The following is a 19,338-nucleotide window of genomic DNA, read 5'->3' as shown; positions in this document are numbered from 1 at the left end:
ATCTCAAAACAGAAAAGTTTTGTGCAATGAAACGCCCAGTATTTCTAATTAGGGCTGTAGCAGTGTTTAACATAACAACAAATTTACGAGAGTTATAATGAATAATGGCTCAGTGAACGAACATAGGAAGCAAATAATGCATATTGAGAGATTGACATGACGTATGTTGTTCACCCTCTGCATATACTGAATTGTCTACCACTCAGCGACCAAAACCAAACATACAGCAATATATATTGAGACCTATAGTTTACATTATTAAATAATTGTGAATCACAAAACCAGCGATCATTTCATGGAGTACAGCACACTTGAATAAAAATGTATTTTTTAAGCAACGGCTGTTTATGAAATCCGTTCACTGCATACCTCATTTTGCTTTTCGGGTAGTTCTCCGAAACCTGACGTTAGATTCTTCAGAGTTGGCTGTGTGACGCTGTTTAAAGAAGGTACGGCCATGATTTCTTATCATGAGTTTGTTTCGGGGTCTACGAATGAATTTCCGTAATCAACTCTCTCTACTACGACAGGTAAACAACATACACGCTTCCAGCCCACATGAGCATATCCGCATCAAACATTGCGCGCCGCATGTTATTGTTTTATTTTCCGCGAATTAGCTCTTTGGCAATCCAAAGCTATTCGTAAGTAGAAATAAAACGTAAACTCGTAAAGTAGCAACCTCGTGATATAAAATGAGAAAGAAGAGGAACGTGAAATCAAACGATTAAATTACAGCCCCATACTGTGGTACAGTACCAAATCTCGAAATGGAGCAACCTCTTATAATTTCATTAATTGTAAGTCTGAAAGTTTCCTTAGAGTAAAAAATGTTTTGTGATGAACATGTTGGCAGAAATTAACCGGCTTGCGTCGATGAAGAACATTGTGTTTACTACTGTAAATGTAAAATAAAAACTCTCATTTGTGTTCGAAATCAAAGTTACCTGCAGTACAAATTAATAAACATGAAGCAGCGAATGTTCAACTGCCAAACCATCTCCCATTTCCTGTAAAACATTTTATGTACATACTATTCAGGAGAGGGATCTTAATTTATTGTATTCCCTTTCGCTAGTGGTAGATGGCAACCAAAATAAAGACAAAGAAATTCAATGTGAACGATGCAACTACAGCTTCATTGCCCGCCGTTGTAGATGTTCCTCCAAATTATGACGGCTATGTAATGTCACGTTGTTCAGGCACTGTAGGGTCAATTTAACCAATATGTGCGTTCATGCTCAGTGAGAGATTCATGACAAACATAAATCCGTTTTACCCACAATTAAAATTCTTTATTGATTAAAAATGCAGACATAACATAGCGGTATGGCACTGTTAACTAACAGGACTAGCATTTAAGGGAGGGCCGGCCGGAGTGGCCGTGCGGTTCTAGGCGCTACAGTCTGGAACCGAGCGACCGCTAAGGTCGCAGGTTCGAATCCTGCCTCGGGCACGGATGTGTGTGCTGTCCTTAGGTTAGTTAGGTTTAATTAGTTCTAAGTTCTAGGCGACTGATGGCCACAGAAGTTAAGTCGTATAGTGCTCAGAGCCATTTAAGGGAGGGCAATGCAGATCCCATTCCAGAGAAACACACCAAACGCCATTAATTATTTATTGGATGCATTTCAATCTATGCCTTCCCCTACAGTTTTTACGGTCTGTGTCACTAATTGCTATTATCTAATCTAATCTATCATGGAACTTATTCATGACGCCTTAACACATGTTTAGTAATCCTGTTCTTCTAGTAAATGTTTTCTATGTATTTTTTTTCCTTGTCCATTCTGTAGAGAACTAACTCAATTCTTAGAAATCAGCATAATTTTCATCATCATTTTGTAACATGCCATGTCAAGTTTTGATTCTGTCATTTTCTAGTTTTCTCTCAGTCTATATTTAACTTGAACCATAGAATGCTGTGTTCCTGGAACATGTTCTCAGAAAATTCATCATCATACCAAGGTCTCTGATATACTAGTAGATTTGTTTTAGTAACGAAAGCCGTCTTTGTGCTAGTCTGCATCTTGTATCCTACTTGATTTATTGCATTATTTTGCTTCCAAGATTTCATACTTCGTTGACTTCTTATACTACATCATCCCCAGTTTTGATAGTAAGTTGACAGTTGGTCGCTATTCTGCTACTGTATGTTCCTTTATTCTCATTGTTGTTGTTGTGGTCTTCAGTCCTGAGACTGGTTTGATGCAGCTCTCCATGCTACTCTATCCTGTGCAAGCTTTTTCATCTCCCAGTACCTATTGCAACCTACATCCTTCTGAATCTGCTTAGTGTATTCATCTCTTGGTCTCCCTCTACGATTTTTACCCTCCACGCTGCCCTCCAACACTAAATTGGTAATCCCTTGATGCCTCAGAACATGTCCTACCAACCGATCCCTTCTTCTGGTCAAGTTGTGCCACAAACTTCTCTTCTCCCCAATCCTATTCAATACTTCCTCATTAGTTATGTGATCTACCCATCTAATCTTCAGCATTCTTCTGTTACACCACATTTCGAAAGCTTCTATTCTCTTCTTGTCCAAACTATTTATCGTCCATGTTTCACTTCCATACATGGCTACACTCCATACAAATACTTTCAGAAATGACTTCCTGACACTTAAATCAATACTGGATGTTAACAAATTTCTCTTCTTCAGAAACGCTTTCCTTGCCATTGCCAGCCTACATTTTATATCCTCTCTACTTCGACCATCATCAGTTATTTTGCTCCCCAAATAGCAAAACTCCTTTACTACTTTAAGTGCCTCATTTCCTAATCTAATTCCCTCAGCATCACCTGACTCTCATACTGTATTTAATAGTCATTAGACTGGTCATTGCTTTCAACAGATTCTGTAACTCTTTCTCTCTCACTGAGGATAGCAATATCATCAGAAGACCTTATCATTGGCGTCTTTTCTCCTTGCATCTTAGTCTCCCCCCTGACCCATTCTGTTATTTCAGAAATAGCTTCTTTGATGTAGAAGTTGATTAGTAGAGAAGAAAGAATGCATCCATGCCTTATCTTTTTCTTAAACTGAATGCATCTTTCTTTGTCTTTCATTCTTATTGTTCCGCCATGGTTTTTTGCATGTATATTACCCCTTTCCCTATAGCCTACACTTTTTTTCTGAAAATGTCAAACATATTGCAACATTTTACATTGTTAAACACTTCTTCGAGGTTGACAAATCAATGGTATTTCATTCGAGATAGGTGTCCATTATTCAGGAACACTAATTTTTAACAACTTGCCAGCAGCTATGAAAAATTTAATTAGGTACTAATAATGTTCAGTTTAAGAGGAGCCTAAAGGATTTTTTTTGGTAGCCTACTCCTAACATATCGATGAATTTCTTAGCAGAACTGACTAATGTGCATATGTTATTATTAATATCAAATAATACTGTGTAACATCTAATTTCTGTACAACTTCAGGTCAGTTATGTGATCAGTGTAAATAAATTTTGTAAACCATTTTTCTCTTTAGTGGTGTGTGGCTAAATTAGCATAAGAAATATCATATGTTCCTCAGAGTATCACATGTGAACATGGTTTGTGATAAGTTTTGTTGTTATCTCCAACAAAAATAATTTTAAGATTTTTTTCAGCTTATCCAACAATCATGATGACCTTTGCACGTAGGATGTGTGAAAGGTATATCAGCATTTCTCTTTTTCTTTGTTGGCTGAAGAGGCATTGTGTATTCTTGTTTTGTGACATATTCTGCATCCTTGAGGATACCCTTACTATGGATCTATGGAACGAAAAGTGCATCTAATCTGTGAAAGTGCTTTTATTTTTCTTAAGTCTTGCCTCCATTTTCAAGAATAACATCTTTAGTGCCTTTGATTTTCTTAAAACCAAACTGATCATCTTGTAGAGCTTTGATTTGATTTCCCATTCTTCTTTATCTTAGTCTTTTCCGTAGTTGGATGCGTGAGTTGTTAAGCTAATTATGTGATAGTTCTCAGCAGTACATGTCTTTGTATCTTCAGACTGTGTGGATGATTGTAGATTGTATTTTATTGGTCCTGTTGTCTACATAGCAGCTTATGCATAAGACATTGGACAGTCAAGTTATGAATTACAGGCTGAAAGTAATTTCAAGGCATACATATTTAAGTTTACAATAATACACTTTACACGTAAGTATTTATATAACACATTTCATAAATTTAAATATTCTTCAATGGAGTAAAAGCAGTGATGCTGTAAATATGACTTTAGAGATTTTCCAAATGTATTGACCTCAGTGATAGCTTTTATGTTTTCAGGAAGTTTGTTATAAAGCTTAACTCCCATGTGAAAAGTACCTTTTTGGCACAGTGCTGTGTTGATTTGAGTCATATGTAAGTTTCTGTTTTGTCTGGTAAAGTGCTCATGTATATCACAGTTTTTTTGTAGTCTCCGGTCCTTGCCTATTACATTTAATTTAAAGAACAAAAGGGTTTCCATAATGTATACACACGGTAATGGGGGAATACCAGATTTCTTTACAAGAGTCTCTAGGCTTGCACCCAAACAAGATTCTAATGGCCCTTTTTTGTAGTTTAAAAGTGCTATTAGCTGTTTTAGAGTTTCCCCAGAAGGTGACCCCATATCAAAGACGAGAATGAAAGTACGCATGATATGCATTCAATACTGTTTTCTCACTACAGCATGATTTTAATGAACAAAGAAGATAACATGTTTTGCTCAGTTCTGCATTGAGATATTCAATATGCGTATTCCATCTGATGTTACTCTGCAGCCAAAGTCCTAAGAATTTGGTTTCAGTACTGTTACCAACTGGTTCATCATTGATAGAGACTGATGGAATTTTAGAGCAACGGTTTTCTTACTGTTTATTACAAGCTGATTACTCTTTGCCCAGCTGCTAAGTTGTTTCGTGACCGTGTTTACTGTCTGCTGTAACTGTTCATTGTCGTCTCCTTTTAGTAGAATCGTGGTGTCATCTACAAATATGATTGTTTTGTGTGCATCAATATTTAAGCTTAGATCATTTATGTACAGAAGAAACAGAAGAGGTCCCAATACGGATCCTTGGGGTACACCACATTTTATTTGTTTATAGTCAGATAAGTGATTAGATACAGTTTTTAGTTCAATGCTTGTGTGCTTGACGCACACTGCCTGCATACGATTTGTCAGGAAGGAACTGATCCACTTGTTGGACAGACCTCGAATACCGTATCTTTCTAGCTTTGATAGCAGAATTTTATGGTCCACCATGTCAAAAGCTTTTGACAAGTCAATAAAGACTCCTATTGTTTCCTGTTTTTTGTCCATCAGGTTTAGGATGGAATTGATGCACTCATAGACAGCAGTTGTCGTTGACCTTTTATTTCTGAATCCATGTTGTCCATTACATAGGATGCTGTTTTCATTTATAAATTTCATAAGTTTCTCATACATAACTTTTTCCAGTACTTTAGAGATGCAGGAGCAAATTGTGATGGGTCTGTAGTTATTTACATTGTCTTTATCCCCTTTTTTATGTACAGGAATACCTTTTGATGTTTTCAACACATCAGGGAAAGTGCCTGCCTGAAGTGAGCAGTCGCATAAATGTGTGAGTACTTCAATTAGGTTTGATGCGCTCTTCTTTAACATTGTTGCAGGTATACCATCAATACCTGCCGATTTGGAATTTTTTAGTCCTTTTATTGCTTTAGCTACTTCATCTTGTGAAACAGAACTGATGTACATTGATCCTATATGTGCACTTATTTTATATTCATTTGCCTGGATGCTCTTAAAGTTTGATTGTAACATATTTTCAGCAACACCTGTGAAAAAGTTGTTAAATGTGTTGGCTACTTCTAAGGGGTTTGTTACTTTTTTATTTTTATGTGATAGTGTTATATTTTTCCAAGGTTGTCTGTATTCTCCACATTCTTTTTTTATAACACTCCACATAGCCTTTGATTTATTAGCTGAATTATAAATGATTTCATCATTATGCATTATTTTTGCTGCTTTTATTACTTTTCTTAATATTTTGGAGTATTTTTTATAGTATGCGTGTACTACAGGTGAGGAATTTTTTGAGTTACGTATTTCATGAAGTAGTCTTTTCTTCTGGCATGAAACCCTTATTCCCTTTGTGATCCAGCTGTTTGTTCTAGAGTTTCCCTGTATGGTTAATGTTTTCAATGGGAATGCAAGTTCAAAGAAATGGGTTAATGTATCAATGAAAGTGTTGAATTTTTCATTTAGATCGTTCATTTTGTACACTCCTAGCCATTTTTCTTTCTGTAATAAGTTGTTGAAGTAGTTCACATTATGCTGATATTTTTCCAGGCGTCAAATGGTACATCTCCAGTCTTGTAGATTAGACATACTATCTCGAATAACTGTTCAATTTCCATGTATACCAATGTTTTTAGTATTTAGGCAGGTATGTTATGAACCCTTTGTGGCTTTTTTGACTGCGAGTCTTCCAGAACTCACTCAAATTTTGGCTATAATAGTGGATATCCTAAGTCATTCCAATCGACAACCGTTTCATCTTCAGTCACATCAGTAGATAGTTCCTTCCCCTTGTAGAGGCTCGCTATGCATTCCTTCCAACTCCTATTGAGTCCTAACTTTAGTGACAGGTTCCTTTCACTTCCTGGATGTTGAGATTTTTTCCATCAATCAGTTTCTTCTGTTGCCCAAGGTTTCTTCATAATTACCTCATTTGTTGTTGCATTTGTTATTGTAACTTCCATGATTAATCTCTTTAGGAATGTCCATTCCTTTTCACCTGAACTGCCTAGTGTGGTATTCATTATCACAGTGCCTACAGTCTCAGAGAACTTTAAACACACAACAGTGTTCCTCTGTACTTCAGTAGCTCACTTATTTGCATAGTGATTCTTCTTGACATCTGCTCCTGGGTGTGCTTTACAATCCAGTATCTGATTTCAGAATATCTGTCTCACCATGATTTAATCCACTTGGTATCTTGTGTCTCCAGGGCTTTTCCAAGTATCCCTCCTCCTCTTGTGATTCTTGAACCATGTTAGCTATTACTTGCTAAAATGTTGTTGTAGAACACAAGGACTCCTCCTCCTCCCTGTAACGTCGTCTTCTGTTCCTTCTCAAAGTACAGTGTTCCAGTTCCCCATGATTATTAAATTTTCATCTGTATTTACATACTGAGATGTACGTTAAGTGCTGTCATATACACTCTCCACCTCTTCATCTCCTGCTTGCAATGTTAGCATAGGTTGCTCTAGAGTTGCTGCCGCTGCTGGCAAGAATAATCCAATCACTCAACTATTCAGAGCAATTCACTCTTTGCCCTCCCCTCTTATTCATAATGACTTTTACTCTGTTGTAGCGTGTCAATTTCTGCTGCTCATGATATTACCTGTACTGATCTGACTAGAAACGCTTATCTTCTTTTCTCGTCACTTCATTGGCTCCTGCTATATCTGTGCCTTTGCATTTTCATATTCAGATTTTCCTGTATTCTTACCAAACCTAGATTTCTGACTCATAGTACGTTACCGTTTCACCATGTCCCCCATGGCACCCCCATCCCAGAGATCTGAATTATGGATTACACTGGCATTTTTTGCCTATGGAGAGGTGGTAATGGCACTTTTTCAATTACATACTACGTTTCTTGTGAAGACACACCATGCGTCTTTAATGCAGCTGTTTCCATTGACTTTTGCATCCTCATCCTATTGATCACCACTGATTCTTCAGATGTTACAGACAGGTTTCCACTTCAAGGGCAAAAGGATATCCATAAATTCTATCCGCCCTCTTTGACAAGACCATTGGCAGAATGTGGGTTGCTCATTATGCCAGAGGTCATTGGCTACCATTGCTGATAAATGTTATTCAAAATTTAAGCAGTGGCTGTGTGTGTGTGTGTGTGTGTGTGTGTGTGTGTGTTTGCGCAGACATTATAAAAGACTGTAAAGAAAATTAAATGGAGATGGTCAGGGCATATAGCCATACATATGCATATTAGATGGTCCAAGGAAGCACTTTTATAGGATTCACACTCAAGAGTAGCATAGCAGTTATAGTCGAAGACCAAAGTGCATGATATACTTCCAAATATGCTGTAATTCCCTCCCCCCCCCCCATCCCCACCCCCTCTGCCTCTCTCTCTCTCTCTCTCTCTCTCTCTCTCTCTCTCTCCCCCTCTCCCTCTCTCCCTCTCCCTCTCCCTCTCTCTCCCCCCCTCCCTCCCTCACTCACTCACTCACTCCCTCCCTTACTCCCTCACTCCCTCCCTCCCTCACTCCCTCACTCCCTCCCTCCCTCCCTCTCGTGGTTCAGAAACTACTGCTCTGAATACTGACACTGAATTTCTGTCAATATTGTCACATTAGCCAAAAAGTTGTTTTGTATTTATACACATGCAATGTTTTTGGTCGAATATATGATTTGATATGTCATATAGGAATCTCATAAACAGTCTGTTTTTGTCAGGTAATCAAAAACTAATTATCAGCTGGATTAATAGTGAATTTTCAGTATTCCACCCATTACATGGGAACGAAGTTTTTTCGCGACGGCACTTATATGTAAAACATTCTCGGTATTCTTGCCGCGTCAGTTATGGATAAAATCTCAAGCTTTCGACAATTACCTTCATCGTCATCGTCAGCTCCTGACGATGACGATGGAGGTAATCATTGAAAGCTCGAGATTTTATCCAGAACTGACACGGCCACCCATTACATGTTTATTTTATGGTTCTAAAAAGAATGAGAGAAACAGTTGAGTAGCAAGTTGTGACAATAGAAGGGAGGGGTAAAAGCCTGTCTTATAAGGGTATTGCAGTTTTTATCCTTCTATACCGCAACAAAAATTTTAATAGGAATAAGCAGCTCATTATTAAAATAATACTTGCTTAGCTGAGTGGTAAGGTGTTTGCCTACCATGTAGCGGGCTCAGGTTCATTTCCCGGATAGATTGGAGATTTTCTCCACTCATGGACTGGGTGCTATGGTGTCATCATCACCAACATGCAAGTCGCCCAGTGTGGCTTCACCTGAAGTAAGACTTGCAACTCGGTGGTCGAACTTCCCCAGACAGGGCCGCTCAGCCACCAACGCCACACTATCATTTCATTTCATTAAAATAATAGAGTAAATGACTAAGCTGATATGATTATTATAATTTTTTTGAAGATATTTGAAAATTTATTTTACAGAAGAGAGCTCCTAATCATAGGGTAGCTCTTATGTTGTACACATGGCTTATAATATTTTAAAAACAAGACTTTTAGTAGGAGTTTGTTGTATGAATGAAGATAAAAGAGGAAAGAGTTCAATATATAAAAACATGATAAAGCAAGATTTTCATGTGATCACCATAGCTGTAGCTGCTGACCTATTTTTGTTACACACAAATAGAATATATTTGGCTAATGGAAATGATATATTTTCAGGCAGGTGGCTTGGCTGGATTAACTGTAGATATAACATTATTTCCCCTCGATACTCTGAAGACAAGACTTCAGAGTGCTAATGGATTTTGGAGAAGTGGTGGGTTTCGTCATGTGTATAAAGGTTTGGGACCAACAATGATTGGTTCCGCACCAACAGGTGAGAGCAATGGACATGAACTATGGTACCAGCATGCTTGTAATTGTAAACTATTTGTAATATCGAGTAATTTTTTGTGATCTACTCTTCCCTTCGCACCAAGATGCTTGCAGTGATAGCAAAGTATAGTGTGAATCATACACTATCCTTCCATTTATTACTGCAAGTCAGTTTTAAGTATTTAATGCACACTTAGAGCTTTAAACTGCAAGAAAGGATAGCTTGGATTTATCCATAAAACAGCAGGGCATCGAGGAATGCACAAAGTGTGGTATACTTGAGGTGCAACCAAAATTTCATCTTGTAAATCATAATGAAAGCATGAATGGAAAAAAAGAATTCATCAGATAAGCTCTAAATGGACATCATATACTTTTCCATGAACACACTGCACCATCTCGCTCAGTAGTCCCTGTGAAATCAGCCAATGGCCTGGTTCTTTACATTGCAGATTTTGATAATTTTTCGTATATCATAGTAGGAGTTGTTCAGATGAAACGTCTCAAATTAAAATGTTTTGAACCGTTCATTTTTAATTTATTAATTTTTGAAGTTTCCAAATTTCTGCAATTTTTGTCGCCTTTTGGATCCTTAAAATGGCTGTATCTCAAAAACTACATGACTTACAGACCTAAAATTTGTACCATTTTATTCAATTTCTTATAAGGTTTAAAATTATATGCTACTTTACTACATTCATAAAAAATCTGAATTTTCAAAACAATTTGTTTTAATTCATAGAATTTTGAAATCAGAATTTACTTTTTCTTTTGAAAAAAATTTATGTTACTTATACACTATTTGTAAATGTGTGTGCCAAATTTTGTGATGGTGTTCCAATGGGAATATACACTGCTGGCCACCATAAATGCAACACCAAGAAAGACAAGAGGTAGCACAACAAAATTTATTTTGTAGATAACATGTTGACGTCTGTGACATGTGGTTCCTGCCAGAATCAGTAGCCAGAGTAGCCGCCATTGTTGGAGATCACCACTGCCACACGTCTCGGCATTGAGTCAAAGAGACGTTGGATGTGTTCCTGGGGTACAGCAGCCCAAGCAGCTTCCACACGTTGCCAAAGATCATCTGGTGTGGCAGCTGGGGATGTAATCTGGGTCACTCGTTGAGCAACCATGGACCACATGTTTTCTATCGGCGAAAGATCCGGAGAGCGAGCCGGCCAGGGAAGCAATTCAATCTGGTTATTGACGAAGAACCTTTGGACAATGCGTGCCACGTGTGGTCGCGCATTATCCTGTTGAAATATGGCTGTGGCCGAGCCCTGAAGGTATGGAAGGACAACTGGCTCCAGCACCTCGGATATGTATCGCCGGCTATTTAAAGTACCGGCAATGCGTACTAGAGGCGTGCGAGAGTAATATCCAATACCGCCCCATACCATAATACCCAGTGCAAGACCAGTGTGGCGGTGCATAATGCAGCTGTCCAGCATCCTCTCTCCACGGTGTCTCCACACTCGAATCCGACCATCGTGGTGCTGCAGACAGAAGCGTGCCTCGTCAGTAAAGACAACGTCATTCCATTCTGCCGTCCACATCCGTCTGTCATCACACCATTGGCGATGGAGACGTCTGTGGTTCTGCGTCAATGGTAGATGAAGCAATGGACGTCTTGCGGACAGACCACTCTGCTGTAAACGGCGTCGAATGGTACGCGCAGACACTGGATGATGCGTTACAGATGCAATGTGCTGCGCTATGGTTCGGGATGTCACTGAGCGATCCGTCACTGCCATGTGCACAATTTGCCTATCAGCACGTGCAGTGGTGCACCGAGGTGAATGCGATCGACCACGTCGGTCCGTCGTACCCTCCTGCATCCAACGGTCACATATCCGCATTACAGTTGTTTGGTTTCGTCCAACATGACTAGCGATTTCTCTGTATGATAATCCACAATCTCGGTAAGCCACTATCCTTCCTCTGTCGAACTCGGATACTTGATCAAACGATGTTCACTGTTGTCTACGAGGCATAACTGATCGTCTTGTGAAACAACCACAAGGTAAACACACGTGCCGAACGTACACTCGTCGAAATCGCCAAGCCTTAAATGGCGCTATGAGGTGGCACCACAGGCGCGCGTGATGTGCGTCTGCGCTGAAATTCTAATCAGTTGCATATCTCATCGCTGCAAACCCATGGTGTAAATTTCACTTGATTCGGATGCTTCCTTCAGGGTGTTGCATTTACGGTGGCCAGCAGTGTATTAAAATAAATTTTATTTTGCTGGTTACCCCAACTTCAGGCACTTATTACAAAGTTGTAATGGAAACCTTAAATGGCAAAAATCATATAAGGTTGTAAAATGATTGTTATTTATCATTTAGTGATAATATATTATATTATTAGAATGTAAAGTCAGTGTTGGCCTTCTCAGGCTAATTAAGAAAATATATGAACACACAACGTAACACCGCATGCTCAAGAAAGACTGCAAATAATTTACTTAACTGTACCTACCTTTTACAGGTATATCTGTATTAATTAATATTAGTAAATAAACATTGGTGTAGTTGTTACTATTTAACAATGAGTTGTTTACATGCCCTTTCATCAAAAGTTTTCTATTCATCTTCAACAAGAAAAGCATTTATAAACGTAGGCTTCTGCGGCCATTGTTACAGTGAATAACATTTTTCTGAGTATGTGACTACATTGTCGGTATTTAAAACTACTGATGTTTCCATCACTGTTGCAAGTGACCTCCTTCAGGGTGTTTTTGTTTACTGCTGAATGAGAAAACTTTGTTTCTTATACACCTGCAGACATCACTGTTATCTAATTTGAACATGAAAGATATATCCCACTAAGACAACACACCAAGTCAGCAGCAGCAGAACACCAGGATGAGTGCGGCAAACATATTGATTTTGGTTCAGCTCACATACTGGCAAAACAGCCTCTTACTTTCAGAAGGAAGATTAGAGAGGCAATAGAAATAGCCAAGCGACCCACCAATATGAACAGAGAAGATGGGTACCACCTTACAACATCTGACAGCAATAACAGCATTACGAGACGACAGCCCACGTGAAGCAATACACACAGGCATGCAGGAGACCACAGTGGCCACAGGTATATAGAGTACTGGCACACCTCAGCCCGCGCTAGAAAGCAGGAAAGCAATGCCACTTCGTAACTGCCGCCTGGTTTTCCATTCGCCGATTTCCACCAATCACAAGAGTTAATGCAAACATGAATCGAAATGTTGAGCCTCCACTAATGAAAAGAAATAATAAAAATACCAATAAAGAACTTCTAACATTCCTCCCTTTCATCCTTAACAGCCTATTGGAATTACATAACCGCCACATATGCAGGTATATATAAGAAACAAAGTTTTCTCATTCGGCAGTAAACAAAAGCTGAAGGAGGTCACTTCTTACAGAGACTGAAAGTCGGTAGTTTTACACATTGGCAATGTGGTCACAAACCCAGAAAAATTTTATTGACTAAGAAAAACGTAATAATGACCCAGTTATGCTGTATCCTGCTACTAAGTGTGTGTGAGTGCAAGTGCGCCAAGTGTAGTGTCGTCATGCATGTGTACTTAAATCAACTGCCAACTGTTTCAGCCCATGGGCCAGCCACTAGAGGCTACCTGGAGGAAGCATGCACACAGCAGTTTCCACTACACCGTCTACTTGTGGCTCGCACCAATATATGAGTGGAGCAGTGCCAGCTTACCCTCACTACATTCTTTTAGTTTGTGCCGCTCATATCAGTTGTTCTATGTGTTGCTTATGATGAACCTTCTGTGTGATTCTTTTGGCCTGTTATGTGTGGAGTCATGAGGTTTTTTTCCCATTATTGTTCACAGGTTTATGAATAAAACCATATTTGTGTTGCTTGGATCAGTTTCATTTATTAGTTGGTTTCTATGTGACTGGCAACGAGGATCGGATGGTTTCCGCATGTGCAGTCTATAAGTGTGGTTTCCAGTTGTGTAGTAACCAAGTAATATGCAAAACCAATCCAAGTGAAGTAAATATGGCCGTATTCATAAACCTCTGAACAATAGCTGAAATAAGCCTCTTGTGACTCCACATGTAATAAGACCAAAGAATCATACAGAAGGTGCAACAGAAGCAATACACACAACAACTGATGTGAGCAGTACAAACTAAAAGAACATAGTGAGGATGAGTCAGCACAGCTCCATGCATATATAGACGGTAGTCACCAGTGTGCATGCTTCCTACAGTTGGCCTCTAGTGGCCGGCCCACCCTGATACAATTGGCGGTTGATTTAAGTATACCTGCACGGCAACTCTACAGTTGACACACTCTCTCTCGCATGCACTATTAGTAGGATACAGCAAGTTACAATCTTATTAAACTCTGAGATTATATATTGCATTCTTCTTTTATATGACATTACTTAGTGCTCTAAAACAATAGTGACAGATTATCGGTTTAACAACACAATCTTTTGTAACATAACCTGTGAGGTTTTTCATATATCTTGATCTGATAGTCTGTACTTCTTCCAGTGGTAGTTGTAGGGTGTAATTTACAAAGTATGAAGTTATTTGGAACAGTCAATTCATCTAGTCTTCTTAGCTTTTTCATAGTGTGGCAACACACAACCCATCCACCATCTGTTGTTATAAGCACTAGCAACAAATCGTGTAAACTGTTCAAAAGGCATGTCATCTCCATCAGGACCAACTTGAATTTTATGAGCATCAAAGTCTTAACCTTGTCTTTGTTCAAAGGTATAAATGTGTGATATTTCTGAGCCCCGGTGACTGCTGTGGCTTCATAAAATCTTTTTGCCAGTATCTTTTCTTCTGCTGCTTGCTCATCGTTTGACACGCAGAAAAAAGTGACTCATGGGATGTTTGCCTTACTCCACTCAAGCAATTAGAATGGAGTTAATATTTCATTACCGACAGAATTTTGCAGACTACATTTGCCTGCAAGCCTGTGCTGCCAAACCATTGCACACCCCGTTTCCTTGTGAAGTATCATAAAAATGCCATTCTGCCTCAATTCCTACAAAATCTTCAACACAATGACATAACTTAGTCAAGTTTTTTTCGATTCTTATATTGTGCTGCTAAACCATTACTGAAATTAGTGAAAATTTTTTTTTTTTTTTTTTTTTTTTTTTTCAAATTAGGAAGAAAATCAAGCCTTATAAACTCTATAAGCTTTTTTGGAACACATGTACACATACTGTCTTGCAAGTCAAACAGTTTGATATAGGTGAGGATATTTTGTTCATTATTTTGATTTTTTATCTCATAATAAAATAAAATGCATTGAAGCACTGTGACCATGGAATTATTCCAGTGGAATCCTTGGGTTTCATCTTGAAGCACAAAAGAATAATTTTTGGCAAAATCACTTACAACAGTAGCTTCATTCTGCATTGGTGAAGTTTTATTTTCAGAAAAAAGCAGGTTGCTGTTTTGCAACAAATGTCATTTTAGCCGTATTTGTCGCGTACAGGAATCTTGCACAAATTCCTGTGTTGATTTAGTTACAGTCTTAAACAAGCAGCAATTAACAGTAGTCTGCTGTTTGTAAGATATGTTTTCAATCATTTCCTCTCGAAGAGCAGAAATTAAAAGTGTTTGCATCAGGGCAGTACTCACATTCATTTGTGAAGCACTAAGTATTTGGTGGGTTGCACGTAATTTTCAACCTGCCAGTGTCTGTATGTGGGAAGTGAGCATTCGTATTCTGGTATGGAACCTTGCACAAGTTTGCGCCAGCTGTCATTAGTTTCACATTTTGATGAACTGTACAAATACAAACAGTATGTGTTGCACTTGCTCCAATTTTTTGGCCTTAATTCAGCAAACTTTGAGTATTCAACTTGGTCCTGTGTGTAATTTGGTTTGAAAAGTTTGTGCACTACTCTTAGGTTTCCTAAAACTAATCTTTTTTGAGCTTGCCATCACTGTCTTTTCGCAAAGAAATGTAATCCTTTTTGCCAGGCATTTGCCTACTAATATCATCATTACAGTAAAACTCTTTCACCAGCAGAACAATTTTGGCAGACAAGGATTGTCCAGGCTTAGGATCAGGAGCAGAGAGTACATCCTTTACTTTCTTTCTTTCTTCTAGTTTTACCTATTTAACATGTGATTTTTTTGGCTTTATCTTTGCAATATTTCTTTAAGCTGATACATTTCTGTTTTACTACTGGGAATTTTCCTATTGAAGTCAAATATGTGTTCAACAAATGCAGGTTGCCTCCAGCATCCACAAACTCAGAGTCAACAGATGTGCTACAAGTAAGTTGTATCTTTCCATAAGATCCTTTGCTTTCTATTAACAGCAGCTCAGGTTTTCTTTCTTTAGATAGTTTCAATCTACATGAAGTGCAGATTTTCATTCCTTCTTAAATACCCAAGTTCAGATCAATCATCCAAGAAGTTACATTTCCAAGATCCTTATTCACCCAGTGCGAGTTTCTCTTTAAGGGGTTACAATAACAAAATTTTGACTGCTTTTTATCCAAAGTTTCTTTTATTCTTAAGAAGTAGATGAAAGATAAATCACATGCATCAAAAAGATAAAACCTGTAATAGACATAAAAATGTAAAATTGTTAAGTGTAAATTATACAGGGTGAGGCAGTGAAACGGCACGATTTCGATAGTGGTTGTCGGGCGTGGAGGGGGGTTGCGAGAGTGGGGGAAGTGACCTTGGGCGTCTAGAGTGGTGGAAGTTTCAGTAGCCATGGAGTAGAGGTGGGCCAAACGGTTATTCTGGAGTAACCGTTATCACAGTTCCAGTTATTCTTTGATAACCGTTATCGTTAACGGTTATTAATAACTGCCAAGTTATTTTTCGCTAGCGAATACCGATAACTCCGACAGTTAAATAACGACGTAGTTGGAATCCATCAGTTTAGTTATCAGTATAACTGCCAGTAGTGTGAAATAGCAGGAATGTCGTATGAATCGTGTCATAACCTCAGCTTATTAACTCCGGGTACATTTTAGGTGATGTTAGAACGATTATTAGTGTTTCAGATTATATGTTTGTAGGTTATCGGTCGCTATTAGAAATATTATCTTCGCAGCTGCGACAGAAAGTACGCGGAACTTCGCCAAAGCACTGTTTAAGTAAAATGTTAACAACGTGCGTTTTTAAGTATGAAGTAATATGTAAACTGAGTACTGTAGGTTAAATTCGAAGCTTAATTTCTTGTGCTGCTCACATAATAGAATAAAGTGTACAGCCTTGTAATACAACAAAATATACGTAATGTGACAGATTCGTTTACTCCTGTGCTGTAAAAGCTAGTCCTATTGGGGAAAGTGTGAGTACGCGAATCCAAGTTTTATGTCAGATTTGCAAAATGCTCGATTTCTCCAGCGACAGCATGTTTATAACATATGAAGACATGCAGATCGAAAAGGTTGACAGTGTTACATTTCTGGGATTACAACTCGATAATAAATTCAGTTGGGAAGGGCATACCACATTTTTTCATTCTATTATTTCATAAGGGAACATATTTTGTGGTAACTCATCAAACGTAGCAAAAGTTTTTCGCATGTAAAAGCGTGTAATAAAAATCGTTTGTGGTATCAATTCAAGAACATCATGTAGGAACCTGTTCAAGGAACTTTGTATTCTAACCACTGCTTCCTAGTATATTTATTCCTTAATGAAATTTGTTACAAGTATTTCCAACCAATAGCTTAATACATAATATCAGTACTAGAAATGGGAACAGCAATCTACATAAAGACCTAAAATTACTTACCTTGGTCCAAAAGGGGTCTAATATTCAGGAACATGCATTTTCAATAAGCTGCCAGCAAGTCAGCAACCATTAAAAACTTGGTTTCAGATAAGGCACGGTTTACAGTGTGTTTGAATGACTATTTGATACATAAGTGTCTGATTCCACCCATCATCAACATGCCGGAAATGTCTATTTTAAGTGTGTCTATGACGTCACTACATACACATGGCAACAAACACGAAGATACATATAAATAATACAATAACATTTCCCACCAAAAATACAATCAAACCAATGGGACAACTGCGGGAAGTTGGGGGTTTTAGGGTGAGGACAAGCTAGTAAAAAAAACACACCAGGATCCCAAAACACAAAATGAAGAACAAAAAGAAAAAAAATACAGCATTCTGCTACACCAACAAAAATCTGCAGGAATCGGACACTTCCCTTGAACAATATAGGTCAACTATAGGTGACCATACCAAAACACCAATACCCATAACTAAAAGTACGAAAATTGGAATCAGACATTTCCCTTGACCTACATAGGTCAACCTCAGATGACGATACTAAAACATCAACACACACAATTATGAAAATGGGAATCGGTCATCATCCGGTGACCTATATAGGTCCACCACAGCTACTGATGCCAAAAAACCAACACCTACAACTGCGAAAAATAAAACCACAATCCCAAAAGTCCACAAATCAATCATCCCTACATAAATTAAATCACATTCAATACTTCATAAATACACAAAACATCACAGCTAGAAAAAAAAAAAAAAAAAAAAATTAATCACCACCAGCAAATTCCGGCACTGCAACCTAGATCGACAGCCCCTCTCCCCCCCCCCCCCCCCCCCCACACAAAAACCAACTCATAAACACCGTGCCGTAATGACATTCACACACCACAACACCTTTACGTCGAAGCAGACGGGTGGAATCAGACGCTTCCAGTGACCCCTCCTTCTACTCTGTAGATGAATATCGTAACAGAGACTGATAGACCAGCTCAGGTAAAAATTCTGCTATATTTCAGTTTTGACAGCACTTGGTTGCAACAGTCAAGATCGGGTATTCTGTGTACGATAAATTTATTAAAAGTACGTAACTGTGTTTTATTCTGTCAGTGTGCCAATTCTGTAAATATTAGCAGTTACTGTGATATATTCACGTATTTTGACAATCTCCTGACAAATGATGAGGATAATAATTATTATATTCCACTGTATTATGTTATACTTTCTGACATGTTATTTGTCATTCGCGATGGCCAGCGGCTATTTCCGTAGCAGTACGAAAATATTTGTTCGCTCCAGTTACTATCCTCTCTGGAAATATCACCTGGAACTACGACCTTTAACTGGAGTCACCGAGTCAGGAACGTCTAGACACACAGTTATTCCGTTACCAGCTTCCAGGTTATCTGTGGTGGTAGCCCGATAACTACCAGAGAACTAGAACTACGAGCCAATAACGATAACTGCCAGAGGAGAATACCGGCTCTGACAGTTATTTCCATAGTCGCTCGAATTCCTTAGTAACTTTCCTTGTACTACCCGTCCAAGCTAAATTAACACGTAAGGCGGTGGCTTAAGGGAACGACCGTACTTGTTAATGCCTGTACTGCAGCTCCTATCAGCCACGGCTCGGACATTAACTTTATTTAATTGTTTATTCTAAAAGTAACGAAGGCCCACGAAATAGTACACAGTTCTTGTCAACAGATGGCGCGCAGTCTCACAGTTATTCCCATGGTCTATAGAACGCCTTCCAAATGCGCAGTACGATCTTCGGTCAACAGATGGCGCGAGGCATTGTTGACACTAAACAGTTATTGAAATAACTGCCAGAATCAGAGGAACGGTTATCGCAGTAACCGTTACTTCTCAGTAACCGGTTATTTCTATCAGTTACGTTATTTTTTGCCACCTCTACCATGGAGCGTTGGTCGAGTGCGCAACGTGCATATGCCGTAAAGGCATATTACAAAAACGCGGATAGTGTGGTTGGTGCTCA

At 38.6% G+C, this 19,338-nt stretch overlaps 2 protein-coding genes across 4 annotated transcripts in view; one reads left to right on the top strand and one right to left on the bottom strand.

Annotated features, from left to right (window-relative positions):
* LOC126457182 (DNA-directed RNA polymerase I subunit RPA2) overlaps positions 1-612 on the bottom strand; it is a 228,653-nt gene extending 228,041 nt beyond the window's left edge. Inside the window, exon 1 of the mRNA XM_050093269.1 lies at positions 370-612. Coding sequence (XP_049949226.1) covers positions 370-459 — 90 coding nt within the window. The 5' untranslated portion in view covers positions 460-612. The remainder of the gene's footprint in view (positions 1-369) is intronic.
* A 32-nt stretch (positions 613-644) lies between these two features.
* LOC126457183 (S-adenosylmethionine mitochondrial carrier protein homolog) overlaps positions 645-19,338 on the top strand; it is a 63,674-nt gene continuing 44,980 nt past the window's right edge. Inside the window, exons 1-2 of one of the 3 annotated variants that reach the window (XM_050093270.1) lie at positions 645-800; positions 9,415-9,571. In XM_050093270.1, coding sequence (XP_049949227.1) covers positions 771-800; positions 9,415-9,571 — 187 coding nt within the window. In that variant the 5' untranslated portion in view covers positions 645-770. Of the gene's footprint in view, positions 801-1,148; positions 1,230-5,512; positions 5,581-9,414; positions 9,572-19,338 lie in introns of those variants that run through there. The other 2 variants (XM_050093272.1, XM_050093271.1) reach the window with 2 other exon arrangements.

Source organism: Schistocerca serialis, chromosome 2 (assembly GCF_023864345.2).
Source record: "Schistocerca serialis cubense isolate TAMUIC-IGC-003099 chromosome 2, iqSchSeri2.2, whole genome shotgun sequence".
NCBI classification, from domain to species: Eukaryota; Metazoa; Arthropoda; class Insecta; order Orthoptera; family Acrididae; genus Schistocerca; species Schistocerca serialis.
This window is presented reverse-complemented; position numbering and strand designations above follow the sequence as displayed.